This window comes from Phallusia mammillata, chromosome 5, assembly GCF_965637545.1.
Source record: "Phallusia mammillata chromosome 5, kaPhaMamm4.hap1.1, whole genome shotgun sequence".
Lineage (NCBI taxonomy): Eukaryota > Metazoa > Chordata > Ascidiacea > Phlebobranchia > Ascidiidae > Phallusia > Phallusia mammillata.
In genome coordinates this window covers 16478613-16495720 of record NC_137256.1, presented here as the reverse complement: position 1 = coordinate 16495720, position 17108 = coordinate 16478613, and the positions used below count along the sequence as shown (strand labels likewise).

At 36.4% G+C, this 17108-nt stretch overlaps 1 protein-coding gene across 1 annotated transcript; it reads left to right on the top strand.

The window, feature by feature from the left end:
* Positions 1–6806: 6806 nt before the first annotated feature.
* On the top strand, positions 6807–13072 carry LOC145229182 (ras-related protein Rap-2a-like). Its single transcript, XM_080094480.1, has 4 exons — positions 6807–7097; positions 8696–8924; positions 9221–9470; positions 10985–13072. Exons 1-3 carry the CDS (start codon positions 6976–6978, stop codon positions 9410–9412), a joined length of 543 nt encoding a protein of 180 aa, XP_079950606.1. The 5' UTR covers positions 6807–6975; the 3' UTR covers positions 9413–9470; positions 10985–13072.
* Positions 13073–17108: the final 4036 nt, after the last annotated feature.

Here is a 17108-nt window from a genome sequence, read left to right as displayed (position 1 = left end):
CAAAAAAGCCCTTGTCACCTCACACACAATGACATAGCAATTCACTCGATGACCATGACTGTATGCAGAAAGTGTTAGCGGGCCACCCTAACCCAATTCACTTGAAGCTGAAAATAATGAAAAACAAACAATATAGCAATTAAGTAAAAAAGCTTGTGAAGAGGAAAATTCAGAACAAAAAAGTTTGGCTTTGTTTTAGCATGCATATCGAGGCGTCCTTTACCGCTCATATACATAGACTTCTTTAAAGCGAAATTTCGGATGAGGCCGTGCTTGTTGTTAACGACACAATCGTTTATATGGGCGCCATCAAAAATCAAGACTTAACTTGCGCATTTTCTCTAACATTCCGTAAAAACGCAGGCCATATATACCTTGCTGAACTGGCACGGCTAACATTTCTCTGTGCGTTTCTGGCAAGTTCTGGCAAGTCATAAAATATCAATTTACACTACAGTTTTGAAGTTGGATGGACGCTGTTCGTTGTGGCAACAAAGTAGCTAGTTTCACTAAGACTACAAAATTATTATTACGAGATACAGTGCTAGGGTAGGCTACCTTAGAAAAAAGGCATTGACTCTCAGTTGGAGTGGGTTATTGCATTACTGTTGTGGCGACCTTTGTCGCTTTTGTGTTTGTAACGATCCTTGACGTTTGTTTGTTTGTTAGATTTTTGCACACGATTTTTGCGAACTCAATCACAACAGAAAATGCTTGCTAAATGCCGAAAGATAGAGTTAAGGGCACATTTTTTAAAATTAACACAGTGAGAGTGGGTTAGGGTTAACTAAATTTAACGTTAGGAAGTACGTTTTTAGGTTGATTATATCGTTATTATTATCATGAAACCTCACCTCAGCCCTAATAGTCCTGACCTTCAGCATTTTTACACATATTGCGTTTAAAATATTCGCGAATGCTCTTTAGCGCTACCTAAAGATATTTACCAATTCTGACTGGTGGTTCTTTTTTGGTTTATCAACTGCTAAGTAGTCTATGATCAAACCATGGAGCAGATCAAACCAAGGAGCAGCACGCCTACTCAATATGTCACTTTTCGGTGACTATGGAAACCTTCAGAAATAATGGATTTACAGACATGTCCAGTAGAGGTTGTATATGGCTCCAGCCTTGCTGTACCAAGAGACTTCATCTGTCTCGCAAGTTTTACCTGCTCCACAGGAAGCAGTTATCAAACTTTTTGCCTGCCCCAATGTCCACACGTTATAAGTTGTAGAGCGATAAAAAAAACTGTTAGATGTCGGAGGTAAAGAGACGATGGTGTCGGTTGACCTTTTCAAATATGCACATCTCGGTCACATCTCTGCCAGTTGTTGTTGAGCAACCTCTTCTGCGCGGCAGATCACCTAAACTCTATAGCTAGAATAGATCGAGGCTACTCAAACTTTCTTGTCCTGCGACCCCATTTTAAAACTGAAAATTCTACGCGACCCCTCGATGGGAATGTGCACAACCTTTTCGGTAAGACGGCCGCATCCCAGATCTTTATTTCACCAACGGCCGCCAATTGCCTGATTGCTTGCGTTTTAAAATTACTGATGTAAAGAAATACTTGTATATTATGTATATACCCAGTGGTAGGATTCAGCCGGTTCGCACCGGTTCTGTAGAACCGTCTCACGAAATTTTATGAGATCAGCGAACCGGTTAGCATTACTGGTTAAGTGACTAAAGTTATGACTTTTGTGATAGAACCGGCTGACAAAAAAATTGAATCCCATCACTGTCTCTACCCCACTTTATCCTATAATGAAACCTGAAAGTCCAATTGGTTTCTAACTTATAGCCAGGGCCGGATTTACCAATAGGCTAGAATAGGCTGAAGCCTAGGGCCTCAACTTTCAGGGGCCTCAAAATTCGGTTTCGAAGTTTGTAATTCTTTTAAAAACTTGACAAGTTTAAACCCTACCTAAAGTATGTATATATCAAGCTTTTCAGAGTAAAAAGTTCTATACGCAACTGGTTTCAACCACGTTGTAAACAGTCATTATTACGTCGTTTGCATCATAATAAAGGCAATTATTACGCGCATTCTGCTGGAAGCTTCTATGTTAAAGTACCGTATAGTCTTCTCTACAAAAAAACAAACAGTATCGGTAGTTGACATGTTGCTGAAATAACTAATAGACATTGTGTTGCTTACTGTTAATGTGGTAAATTATGCGTTTTGTCAATTGAAATTTACTAATGTTATCGACTTCTCTCATTATTAGACGTCTTGGTGTTGCTAATCTGCGAAGCAAACAATCTTATTTCATAATTTTTTGAACCTTAGATTTATTATGAGTAAAAGATTTGAAAGTGGAGCTAGCAAGCGCAAGAAAAAAAATGAAAATGATATTCTCTATTTGATCACTGTAACTATTTCTTATGTCCTCGTAAATAAACTTTACAATTTTGTAACGGTTGTTTGATCAAATATATTAAAATTAAAAGCAAAACTGCCTTATTTCAACTAAAATTTTGCACCCATGAATGTGGAAAATGAAAAGAACGAAGAGTTTAATACACTCATACTTTTAACATTAAGCAATGACATGCGATGTTGTTTAGAGCAGGCCTACCCCATTTTAAAACAGAAATGTCTACGCGACCCCTTGATGGGTATAGCCCAGGGGTGCACAACCTTTTCGCTACGACGGCCGCATGACAGATCCTTATTTCACCAGCGGCCGCTTATTGCCTGCTTGCTTGTGTTTTAAAATTAGTGATGTAAAGAAATACGTATTTATTATTTATAAAGATACTATCTAATGACGCCTAAAAAGCCTAAATAAATTTTTAACTTGATGCACAAATTGCAGCCTTTTATGACGTCATAATCTATATTGTGACGTTTGTGGTATCTGCTTTTTCGCTTTGTTTGCACACAATGGGCATAAAAAAGTCTGGCACATATGGCTACTAGGCTGGTAATACTCTTTAAAGTTCCACAAAATGTGTTTAAAGCCGTTCGAAAATCAAAATTTTTGGCAAAAGAGTTTTTATTTACGTCACGGCCGACAGTACATATATTCTAATAAACATGTTCACGGCCGCACAAACTCGTCTCTGTACGGCCGCAAGGTTGTGCACCCCCGGTATAGCCTCTACACGGGAATGATGTGTAAACAATAAATGTACGCACGTATACCATTTATTGTGACTGACATAACAACGCAAAATGTTTCGCGACCCCAATTGAGGTCGCTACCCACAGTTTGAGAAGCCCTGGTTTAGAGCAGTGGTTTCCAACCTGTACCCCAAAGAGTCCGCGAGTTGGTTTTTGGGGGTTGTGGAGGCAAACATTCTTAGTACCATTAACCAACAGTAAAAGATTTTACGTTTCCAAGCCGTTTTTACAATCCTGCATACAAGTGCAAACTGTTTATCAAACTTCTGGATCACGAAAACTTACTTTTTGTGTTATTGTTACCTCCATTGTGACATCACAACACACAGACAATCGGACTTATAGTGCTTTGTTTCAAGCATTGTACACCAGTCCAAAAATATATATCTTTTTGTTGCGTTGACCGCTACAGTACAGAAGTTTATTGAGATTTAGGGACTGTGATGGCCCAAAAAGCGAAAGTATAATAACGAATAACGCAAGAAACGAAAAACATAACAAGACTAAATAACATTGGGGGTCCGCGGACCTATAAAATTTATGAAAGGGGTCTGTGACTACAAAAAGGTTAGAAACTATTGGTTTAGAGTGAAATTCTGAGATCAAAAATAGGGAGGGGTCTCACAAATGGAATAACCTACGGCCTCTCATGGTCTAAATCCGGCCCTGCTTATAGCCTATGCAAAAGAAGAAGAAAAAACAGAGAGCCTATAATCGCTGGTCCTATAGGTGCAGGTTCAGTTCGGGTCAACTATTATACATTGTTTAAAGAATTGCGGAGTCGGTTTTTACAGGAAAATACTTTGTGAGTTTCATTTTCTATTCCGGTTTTGGCTATCTACACTGTCCGGGCCGGTTTGTGGCATCTACACGGCCTGAAGAAATTTTAAAACTTTGTTAGGCTACTGTAGTGTAGCCTACACTGCAAATTAAACAAAACGCCCTAGCTGTTATCTCACGTAGCCTATACTATTCCTCAATATCAATAATTTTTGAGGTGTTGATTTAGAAACGTTTAATGTTTCGTTTCATTTAAGACAGCGGTTCCCAACCTTTTCACGATCTCGTACCACTTGGACTCTCTGTACTGTCACGCGTACCACTTCTCGCAGAACAACTAATTTGATCGAATCATATTTTATTCATATTGATAATATTGGCATACTAAAATAACACCAAAGCACCTCAGCTAAATTTACTGAGATTTTTGTTTGTGTTTACTGTAAACAAAATTTAAAGTTGTGATTCCATGTTTTTGTGAAAGAAACGGACGCTACTCGCGTACCACCTGAAAAACCTTCGCGTACCACTAGTGGTACGCGTACCGCAGGTTGGGACTTGGGAACCCCTGATTTAAGATAAACCGCTCAAACTGCATTCGCGGGTTCGGGTTTAGTTCCACTTCCTGGTTTCCGTTCTATAACAAGTAAAATAAGCTGCGAAGAGTGCAGCAGTCTTATTTGTCTTCGTAAGATAATTATTAGGCTGCATGGAAAGGTTTCATAACTACCAAACTGGGATATATATATCCCAGTATAGGGCTTGTAAGCCCTACATTAATGAGGCTTTGTATTGTGTGAAAAATGTAGTGTTTTTAGCGCATGGTACTGCGTATATAAATAACAAATAAAGAAACTAAAATAAAGAAGCCAGCGTTTGTTTCCGAACAATCGTGAATGCTAATTGCGCCAATAATTGAAAGTCATTTTTGCGAATCACTGTAGCGAGACGAGGTGTGACGGCGACGCCCTACGTCACGTCGCATTGTTAAAAAGTGATAATCAAGTTGGGTCTTTGTCAAGACAGAAGCTGCGAAGTGCGAACATTCGGAAGTACAATTGTAAGAAAATGTTTAAACTTTGTATCGGCGAAAATTTGCCTTGTTTTCTTGATAAATAGTTTAAAACCTTGTTCGTGTTTTGTCAAACTTGTTGTTTAAAAGTGAAACTTCAGGCCAGGGTTCAAAAATAGAACAGTTAACCATTTTTTGGTGTCTTGTAAATATACTTATGCTGTTTGACATTGTTACATTAGAATAGATTTGATCAAGTGTTGTTTAACCAGATTTATAATTCTGTATTTCTTGTACTTTATGCTAAAATCCATGGATTGTAAATGTTTGTTTAAACAATTTATTTACAATTAATCACTTAATTGGTTGTATCTTAACTTATATTAACTATAAACGTGCTTTTTTAAGTACGGTATAAAAACGGCATCGAAAAAATTCTTGGTAATATTTATGTCACCTGGCTAGTTCAGTTCTCTCCTCTGGCCTTTCTTACTACGTTTCGTTCATATGTACTCTCAGTGCGCTTTGGTAAGAGTGACTTCTTTTATTCTTAAATTGGCGAATTTTAACATCCACTGTCTTGAGGTCAGGACTGAGCAAGTGGTCAATGGTCATGCTTGGTTTCGTAAACACCAAACAGCGATGTAGAGTAGCTATTTTTTATGCATAGCTTTTCAGCAATGCCCAGAAAGATTGCCTCAGTTGAACACAACAAAAAAATAATATCTCAAACAATTGATTTAGTATGAAAATTTTCAGTTAAGAAATTACAAGATCTGTGAAACATTGATCTACGTTTTGCTGTTTCATGAAAAACATCAAGGTTGAGAAATCAATTGTCGCTAAAATTATCAAAACCTTTCATGACATGCTTTGAAGTGCACAACATAACTATATATATGGAATAAATACATAGGTTTTTAGTCTTTGTTTTTTTGTGGTTCAGTGTAAAATTGTTTTAAACATACAATTTGATTTATATTCTGGGAAATGAAGTATAGACTACCATTATGATGCCTTATTCTCAGTTATATTCATATAATTTCAACAGCGAACCTATAGTGCTGGTCTTAGTATTTGCTCAAATCCTTATCTAAAGTGCAGAAATAAGGAGTCAAGTCATGTTCCAACTTGTACTATTGTAACTTATATGAAGTTGTGTTCTATGTCAATATAATTATGATTGTGGTCATGTGATGGGTGAACTGAATACCTGTATCAACACACAACATTTTCTTAAGCAATTGAGTTGCTTGTGATTGCATTATGAGTTGGTGCCATTGGCAGTAATGTAATAGAGAATGTGTATTCATTTGTTGTATATTCTCTGAAATTCAAACAATAACAAGCCAGTTCACCAGACTAAAGAGAAGTGGAATCTCAAACATTTGGGCGCTCTAAAACATGAATCATTAACTTGCACTTGGTGTCTACTCAAGCACCACTAGTTAGTTGTTAGTGGGATGGTTGCCATATGTATAGGCGATGTTTGTATTTCTCATGTTTGTGTCAAAGCTAATATGGGTTGCCAATCAAGCAAATGTTTTTTTGTGCATTTTCTGTATTGATACTCACACTGTTAATCAATGCTGTGACAGACTGTAATTTTATGTATAATTCATTACTTGTTGCAGGTTTCTTAAAGTTTCATTTCAGATTGTTTGTTTGTTGCAAACCGATAACTTCACTCGTTGGGTATAATTTCTTCTCTACTTTCTTTTTAGTTGCCTACCAAAATCATTTCTTATTTTAATTTTTTGGCAACTCTTAAATTTAATTTTCTATGAAATGTGTAACGCTAGGTTTCATTTGTGTCTTTCTCAAGGTTGTCACTAAGGTGGTAGTTTTTTTTAAATATATAGTGAAATTAATAAACAACTTTTTACTGTTTTGTAATTTCAGGCTTATACTTGTTTGCTTTTTACTTAGTGGCTGTTTTATTACATTTTATAAACTTGGTTGGTTTTGTGCCACTGAAACTTTTGGCTGCCAGTTAGTGATGTTTAAAACGCACTAATCTACAACTTGGATAAAATATATTTGCCAAACAATGAAGGAATTCAAAGTTGTTGTTCTCGGCTCTGGCGGAGTTGGAAAAAGTGCCTTAACTGTTCAGTTTGTGACTGGAACTTTTGCTGAGAAGTATGACCCAACTATAGAGGATTTCTACAGGTAAAGAAATAAATTAGTAGAAAACCACTAATTTAGCTGAAAATCGTGTTTGTGTGCGTTGTTTCACGAGTATGGTCAATATTGTATACTAGTAACATCTTACCTTTTATTTCTTGTATTTCTATTTGAAATTATATAAAGTAACATTAAACTGTAATCGAATACCTATTCTGCCTGTTTTTAACATGTATAGACTAAAAAAATAACAGCAAACATTTTTCTTGGTTAAAACAGTTTAAATTTTTGACAATGAAACCCTTGGTAGGTATATTTCTGTTGGCTGTTTTAACAGTACTTTTCAAATTAACATACTAGTGTCCCTAGCAATCAAATATTAACAGTTGTAAACCATATTTATTGAACAACAAATGTTGTATGCTCAGCATTTTGTCCATATAATTATTACACTTAGTATGATTCAAAACATTCACTACTGCCATGAAGTAGTAGGTATTTTATTAGTGGACAAATTTCCCAAAGAAAAATATCTGCTGAAAATAATTCATGCATATAGGTTTTCTTTTGTGTTTGCTTGTGGTCTATTGTTGGTTACAGTTAAAGAGTGGAAATATCTGTAGCCCTCATAAAATAGTACGATATTGTTTTCTGGTATTTCCAGCTTACAATATAATGCTACGAAACAATTGTCAAACTTGATAACACAACAAACCTGTCATACAAATATAACCATCCCTTTGTTTCGGAACCACTATGGTTTACAGTAGGTACAACCTGGTTTGTAGTTCTTCTATAATGAACTACTGTATGTATGGTATGTTAGAGAGGTTTAGAAAGAAGTGTCATGTCATTATAATTACCCCTGTTTGTTGTTTACTAGGGTACTTAGGAGTAACCTAGTTTATTCAAAAAACAGAGTCATCCTTGTTGGAGTGCACACGCCAAACTTGGTTAAATCTGTTTGTTCTGCACACAAGAACACAATTATATTGTTAGATCTTGATAGTCTGCAAGTGTATAATATATTTTAATTGTTACACAAATTTAATTGGTGATATGTACCCTATAAATGAATTTATTAGATACAAATTTTTCTATAGGGATGATAATTTACTAGTTTACATACTAAACGACTTATTATCTGGGATTGAGAAGTATATGCCGTAAATGAAAAAAAACTGTCCTTACGAAAGAAAAAAGGTTGTTGGTCATGGTACATCATGTAACCCAGCAAAACATTTGACCAGTTAATAAGACTAGAGGTTGTGACTGTGGGGACTTGCCCTGGCATGCCTGAGGAAATTATATTCACACTATGACAAACAGGCCAGAATACAGTTTGTTTGACCTGTGTTTTCATGCTCATGTTTAACTAGCTTTTTTGATCACATGTTGTATGACGCTGATATCAATCAGAAATGTTGTAAAACTATCCAGGAAGTGGCTTACCATGCCCCAAATATACCAGACTATAAATTAATAAGGTTCAGTACATCAGTGTCACTAACTTTTGTAGTAATATGCTTAGCTATTTGCTTTGTTTAAATAAAATGTCAAAACAATTACAAAAAGAGCGTTATTTTAATTATTGTGTTGTACATAGCTGGAAAATGTGGTATTAAAAAACTCTTTTTTAACAGAAAAGAAATTGAAGTGGACAGTTCACCATCAATCCTGGAAATTCTTGATACAGCTGGTACTGAACAGTTTGCCTCAATGAGGGATTTGTACATTAAGAATGGCCATGGCTTTATTCTTGTGTACTCTCTCGTCAATGCTCAATCATTCCATGATATAAAACCCATGCGAGAGCAAATTTGTCGTCTAAAAGGAACTGATAGAGTGCCAATTGTTTTGGTTGGCAACAAGGTAAGATAAATTCTGTATTAATTAAGACTTGTGATTGTGTTATGCATGATGGATTATTTTACTGTTTTTGCCATGGCTGATTGTTTGTGTGCTGATACCAAGTTGTGGTTGCTTAAGATTTTGTAAATGCTAACTGGTTTAACTTGCCTGTTTTTTTGCTTATATGTAAATAAATATAGCTGAACATATCCTAATAGAGTAAGACAAGCTTGCTAATTTGGAATCACCAGTATGTATTTGTAATGACAAATTTAAACCCATTTTGCAAAGTTCACAACCTGTTTTGTTATCCTTAGGTGGACCTGGAATCGGAAAGAGAAGTTCGTACAGTAGATGGTGCTACTCTCGCAAATGACTGGGGATGTCCATTCCTCGAAACGTCTGCAAAGAGCAAGCGCAATGTCGATGAATTGTTTGCCGAAATCGTCCGTGAAACAAACTTTTTATCACAGCCACAAAAGAGTGGCGACTGTTGCACAATTTTATAGCTAAGTCCACCCCTGGTTCGGGGGATCTTGAAAGTGATTGAACATCAACTGCATATAGGTAAGACTAAGAAATACTGTAAACATATTTTGTTTTTGTAGTGGTACCTAGTTTTTGGTATTCTTAGGAAGCATGTATTAGGTGTGTATAATGTGATAATGCAAGTAGACAGATTTTTTTTTTGTGGTTTATGTCTAAACTTCAAAAAACTTGAAATAAATACATTGACTCACAAACTTATTTTGTGGTCTCAATATTCATTTAACATACCTTTCTAAATAAATTTTTAATACAATACTTCATGAAATTTTAGAACTGAAACTAAAACTGTGTTATAGTGAAAAAGGGTCATCTGAATGTTGTAAAATTATCCAGATAACAGATAATCGCTTGTATCTGATCAAGTCTGAACACTTATCAATATAATAATCTTCACATTGCCGGGCAAATGTTAACGACAGCCTACATTGTTTAAAGCGACATGCTTATTATGCCTTGAGGCATATCAATCGTTGATGCTTGTTTGCTTCCTGCTTTTGCCCGCACTAGGCGTTTCCATTTGTAAGCCCTTTTATGTCTTTTTGGTAAATATTGGCCAATTTATTGACCCAAGTAAAAGTTGTGTATTATGCAGTATGGCGAAGTGCAATCATGTTAGTATAATTTGGATTTAAACTATATAGTTATTCTCAACCATTATTTCTGACATCCTGGTATGCCAGCAGTCAGTCCAGCCCAAACAATTTAGACAACATCTTATCGCTGAAGATAATCCCACTTTTGGTCTAAAAGTATTATAGCTGTTAAGATAAAATCATCCCGTAAATTTAAGGTGACTATTTACATGAGCGACCTACAATACTTGCAAGCCTAAACTTGTTTGTTTGTAAATACTTTTGTTTGCACAGCATTAATACTAAAATGTTGTTGTGACAACCATGCATTTGAAGCCTCTATAAATCAAATCCATGGAAGAAAAACCCTGCAATCAAATGGCAGTGTGCAGATTTATAGCGACCAAGTCTTAAAGCAACAGTTAACCAATGCCTATTAATTATATATGCTTTTTATGCTTTTTATGCCTTTCACTAAGTACGCAACTATACCACAACATTTTGTCAAAACATTGTTTTTGTGGATGTTTTAATCAATTCATTTAATACTAGAGGAAACAACTTCTTAAGCTTGCAAATGGTTTATGCAAACCTACTAGTTGGCTATTTACAATCTTGGAAAAACGAAATTCTCTTAGCCTTCCTTTTAGATCAACTTGGCAAATATGTTTAAATATTTGGTGAACATTTAGTCTGTTTGTGTGATGAATTATGTTTGAAAAATTGCCAAACGAAAAATTGTTCAATATTAAACCATGATGACACACTGTCTGAATATATGAATAAAATACATGACACAGCTTCAATTTGTTGAAAATGTGTTTGCCATTGCCGACCTTGTTGTGGACCTCAGTAGGCTTCCTTGTGTTATCAGATTTGCATTAAGCGCTTTATGTACTATATATATCTGGTAGTCTAATGCAATTTTATAAGATTCTGAGACTTGTTTTTTTCCTGCAGGTACTTCCAATCAGAAAAAGTGTGAAATGTGACAGCAATGACACAAACTTGGCCATTGCAATGAACACTATCGCAGTAGTCCATGAGTACAAAGGTAGATCTGAATGGAAGACATTTTGTAGACAAGTTTTAGCTTTAAATCTGGTGTTGTTTTTGTTGTTGAAATGTCCACCATAACAATTATGCCTTGACCCTGGCAGCTTCGCTTAGTTCTTTATTTCTTGACTGCTGTTGTGTGCTGGCAAATATATATTCGCTAATATTATAACTAATATCTTCCTGTACTACTTGCACTGAACATCAGTGCCAAGAGTTTATTGTTTGTTTCAGCTTTTAATGATCAAATTCACTTAAAGTAGTTCATTACTGCATAATACAAATTTTGTTGCAAAATTGTTTGATCGGTTTCACTACTACTACTTAACGGGGTGGTAAAACGGCCTGGGCGCATTTTATTTATTCTCCATTTCTGTAATATACAAGCAAGTTGCATTGTGTGTGTATATGTGTGTTGACGGTGCACTGTAACCCCTCGTTGCGACAGTTTTGTTATTTATTAACGCTTGCTTGCAGCGCCCAGTTGTCCACTAATGTTGTACATTATCCATGTGCCCAAAGTTTATGGCTTGGCTCAACCTAAAACACAGCATTTACTTTGTTCACATTCATGTTAAATGCGTTTGATATCATTAATTCTAGTGGATTTTAATTTTAAAACTTACGTTTTTCTGAATGAATCCGCCACCATTGCTAAAAAAAATTACCAAAACGTAACGAAAAAATTGGGTTTTCAACGTGGCATTTTAGACATAACCTTTATAACATTATAAATGTGTTAAGTAACCCCTATTTTCCCCACTCTTTCATACTGATCCCCAATTAGATAGCATGTACGCGCACAAACCATTTAATTCTGTTTTTTCGCATTCCATTCCACAAAACAATAGTGTAGAATAAACTCCACAATTTGCCTCAAATAGTACCACGATTGACATTGGCAATACATATTTTCCACATACTGCAGTAACAGCAAATGTGCCACATTATCACGTTCAATCAGCAAAGGGTAAAACGCACCGCAGCTGACATACCAATGCAAGTTGCGACTATTTACGTAATGCAACATGTGTTCATTAGCACTTTCTCGCCAAATTGTATTAAGTGCGAGACTTTACGACCCAGTACAAAGTGATATGTGTAACAGGAAAAAGTCAAAACTCGACATCTGCTACATTTCCAGACGCATCCCTAACAATGATTAATAATTAAACACCCTTGCTTAGTACTACTTCGGACAATTTTAATGGCCCTGCGATTTAAGACAATGACTGGTACAAACGCCGCTTGTCCCCGAAGATTTTATATTTGCTTTCATTTAAAGGCAAAGTCATAATGCCACAACGTTAATCGAAAACGTCTGCAGTTTTGCCTCAATGCAAGTGGTTAACAATGACGGCCATGTCACGAATCATTGTTTTTCTGTGCTTCATAATTTGTTCAAACAAATTTAATTAGTCACAGGGCAGAACTGAAATCATGTTTCGCACCGAGATTGTCAGTATGATTTTTTCCACATACACCGCAAACACATTGGTGGAAACCTATAGAATTTTTTATAAACGTACATTCACCCAGGGTAAACTTGTATACCCATGCGTTTTTGTTTTCAAGACAGTCCTGATTAGATCAATTTAGATTAGATCAAATTGAATCGCGTATCAACACCCCAGGATTTTCCTAACACCCAATAAACAACGCAACCAACTCGTTTTTTTCGCTTTTAAAAATACGCAGATGTGAGTGCGAGCGTTTTCAAAGTAGGAAAGTCTTGACAATCAGCTTCGACGTGCCTAAAATCGTTACCTTTCCTTCGGGATAGGGACAGAGTTAAAACATCTGCTTACCATTCTCAAATCATCGTGCTTTTATTGCTTGTTTATGCATTTTATGAATGATACACTAGCTCGTCCCACCCCTTACGGTTTTCATCAGACCCCCTCCCCCATCGTTTTGTGCGTTTCCATTGCTATTTTCGCGTTGTTTCTGCCTTGACGATTTATCTGCGTTCATTAAAGTGAAAGAATCTTATCCGGCCTGTCCAGAAGTCCATTGTGTCAAAAACAGTTTTGTTTGTCAGGGTTACCGTTGACAAATTTGTTCTCTTCTAAAGATTGTAAGTGGTATGAAAACTGAAATACTAAAACTATACTAAAAATACTAAAAACCCTCTCGAGTTGCTGACAGTACACAGAATAACAAAATCTGTAAATCTACAAAAATGAGAAACATCCGATTGATGTGGTAAACGTTGGAGCTGGGCCCCCAAACTTAGGTACGTTCTGAAGTTGACCAAGAGGCGCTGGTCTGTCAAAACAAGGTTTTTGACATTATCGATAAAACTTGGTAGAAGGCTGCATATTTTTGATCAATTTACTGTCAGTTAGCCCCATGTTTAACTCGACAACATTCAGAGGATTCCAATCAAACAAAACCCTTTGTGACGTCACAAACGACGTTTAAACATCTTAAACGATTGTTTATTCAGTGTTTCCACATCAGCTTTGGTGATTTTTAAGTCCTTGGCGCCTAAAAAGACTATAGCCTGTGTCACTTGCATTTTGTACGACTTCTTTCAATCCGAAAGAGAAAACTGTTCAAGTTCAAACGTATTTTTGGACTGTTGCATAAAGTGGTAAAATTTGAAGTTCATTAGGCCAACAGTTGATCGAAAGACTGCTTGTACATTCTTAAACTACATGAAATACAAAAAACCTATTAGTTCAAATTTCAAAAAACGTAATGACATCAACCATAAGGAACACCACTTAAAATTGATTTAGAAAGTCAAAATGCCTGTCGTTCTTAGGCGTAAGCAACCATTTAAGCGACCTAATCCGCAGGCAGTTGGTTAACCTGTTGTGTGTGTTGAGGGCCGCCGAACGCAGCTTGGTTGGTTCAAAGTTGAACTGCTGCTGGCCGTCGAACTGCTTCCGTAGGCTGGTTGCTCACTCTTGCAGCTTCAATGAGCAGCGGTATGACTTGATTGGCGGGTATTTAAAGCACAAACAGCGAGTTGAAAACCAAGATTGTTCTAAGCGAAATCGAAAATGCAAGACCTTATAAGACGCAAATACGTGGCACGAAATTTACATACACAAAACTGCCATACTGCGAAATTTATGCCGGACATGAAGTAACATCAACAGGTGCATTATGGCCGGATGAGAAGTTTCCTGACGCGCACAACAAAAAGAAACAGCGACGGATTAATCCCCAACATACAAACTCACACACCGAGTAAATCTAAAACTTTAACAAAAAATTCGAAAACACCCCAAAAAAATAGAGTAAATCTAAAACTTTAACAAAAAATTCGAAAACGCCCCAACAAAATACACTCAATGTGAGCACTAGTTAGAATTTGGAAGAGAGTGTTAACAATATTTTACATGCTATCGCATATCACTACATGCAGTGTTTTCCGAAAACGGTCCCATTTCTCCAGCGGTTTCTCAAAATTTGCCAGTAGCCTAATAAATAATTCGTTTAAGCAAATATGGCTATATTTTTTGGTATTTAAATGAAACACTTGCGGTCTCTTAAAACTACTTAGCGGTCACCCAAACCAAACCTTAAAAAAACCCTGACTACATGCAAATTATTTAGAACAGTGGTTCTCAACCGGGGGTCCGTAAATTATTAATTCGCACACAACGAGATAAATCGCGATTTAAAAAAAAACGCTTCGGCGTTTTAAAATAGCATGAAAGTTTAAAATCATTCTTCATAGGCGACAAACCAAAAATACACTGAAACATTTCCACCCCATTGTGATGCAAGAGACGTAAATTGTTAGTAGAAAACAACGTCACATCACAAAGCAATATGTCTTTCTTGCTCGTTCCTGACGTCGCAACCCAAACAAAGGAATTGCAATTTTGGTCCTGGACCGAAAGTGCTTGCTGTTTTATGCAGTGGTTGCTATTTTATTGCTCGTTAATAAAAAGGATAAACATACCTAAAACTTCAAGGGGTCCGCAATTAGAAAACAATATCAAAACGGGTCCGCAAGGGCAAAAAGGTTGAGAACCACTGATTTAGAAGCAATGTTGCTTCGTCAATTATTCTTGCATGCAGAATAAGCAAAATATTTTTTTTCCAATTTTTCCAATTTCTGGACACGTTTAGGCAATGCAGGTATCATAAGTAAGCTACAACAGCAATGATGGAACACCGTTAAGAGTGATGGTGAATTGCTTGGCCTCTTATGAAGTAAATTAAAGCTGAGGAAATGATTCAAATTTTCCTATTATTTGGACAAAAATACATCAACTGTGATAGTTGCCAGTTTTAAGTGTTCAATCTTTTTAATGGAACACTTGTGCACATTTGCTTTCAAACTTACGCAACAAAGTATGAAATTAAAATCATTACTGCTTGCCAATCAGTCACAGCTCGTTGTTCCGCGACCGACGGAGGGATCAAAGGTCAATACAACTAGGCATGGGCATCCCAACATAATTAGTTTGTCAGCCACTGAAACTACAATGGCCAATTATATGCCTGGTGTGAACCAACATTTACCTGGTGTGGAAACAAACTAACTTTTAATGTTACTGTTGGTGCACACTGAATAAAAACTTTACGTGGTGTAACTGAGCATTTCACTTTGTTGTTCGTGTAACGTTTGGACCTGACACAGGTTTTGAAATGGTACTCTGTTCAAATTTTGATTGGCTATGTTCACCAAATTATCTGGGCCAACGCAAAATACTTGAATTGTTAGCGATTTCTTTCACGTGGTCACCGGCACGTTTATCGCAGTTTTTAATTCTGAAAGTATATTTCTTGCCTGTGAATCATCTATACTGACGTCAGGAATAAAGTTTCTTCCTACTGGCAACGCATCGCAGACCCGTTGCGTCACATTTGAGGCGAAGTCAGTCTTGTGGTCGACTGTGAACCTGCTTAACACTAGACATGAGGCTTCTCTTTTGGTTCAGTGGATATGGCAGAAATTACGAATAGTTGTTGAGTTCTTCCTAAATTGTTTTAAGATCGCTTGTGCATAGCTGCAAACGTATACAAGCTTGGTTTGAACTCATTCAGTACCATTTTGAATTGTTTGTTGAAGTTTTGGATAAATAAGGGCTCCATCTAAAAATGTATGCGCAGCAATAAAAAAACTAAATCGATGGTATTAAAATAATTATCGAAATTATCGTTTTTTAATGATGAAAATAAAGGCCCAATTAGACGTAAAAAGCGACATGCAAATGCAAAGCGTAATTGTTCGTGATTATCATTTCAAACGCGTCACCAGGTTAAAAAGCAAAATAGTTGACCGCTAAGCTTCACAATGCTTGGTTCGCTTTGCGTAGTTAACAAACAAACACATTTAATCTCTTTCTACATGTATCAGCTGTTTAACAACTAACAACTGTGTTTTTCGCAGCTGAAGAAATGTTCAGTCACAAACGGGTTTTAATTCAGCACCATTGTTACGTAACTTACAATTGTTGTTTCTATGATCGATGAGATAGCCGTTTTGAGTAGACGCGTTACTTGTACATAAAATCTCAACGACTCTGTTTCTTTTTGTGGCCCGTTTGCTTGCAATGTGCGACAATGGTGCCCGATTTTGTGTGAGATATACTCCATGCTGAACAAAGCTGTATTATTACATCACAGATAACAAACTGAGACGATGGTGTGCGCCAAAGTCTACATAAAACATGTATACTTCGGTGTACACAATCTTTGAGTTTAATTTATGTTTAGTCGTGACTATGGTATAACGTGGGGAAATACTTTTGAAAGAGTTATTTTGATAACTTGAGATTTTGTTTTAGAAGTAATACAAATTTAAAATGTGCTCAAATGGTTTGAAGCAACTCGTGACGTGTGAACTGTTGTGACGTAATGAAAATAAATATATATCATACAAGTTACCCCATAATATTTCCAATGGAACTGTACCTGCGTTTGGTGGAGGTCGCTGTGAGCTGACTTCCTGTCGTACCCTTTACCGGTGAAGGGTTCGTCTCAATGTACAGAAACGTGCTGAGACGTTTCGATGAGAACTGATGTATGTGTCATATCCTTCCTGCTCCCATCACTTCGT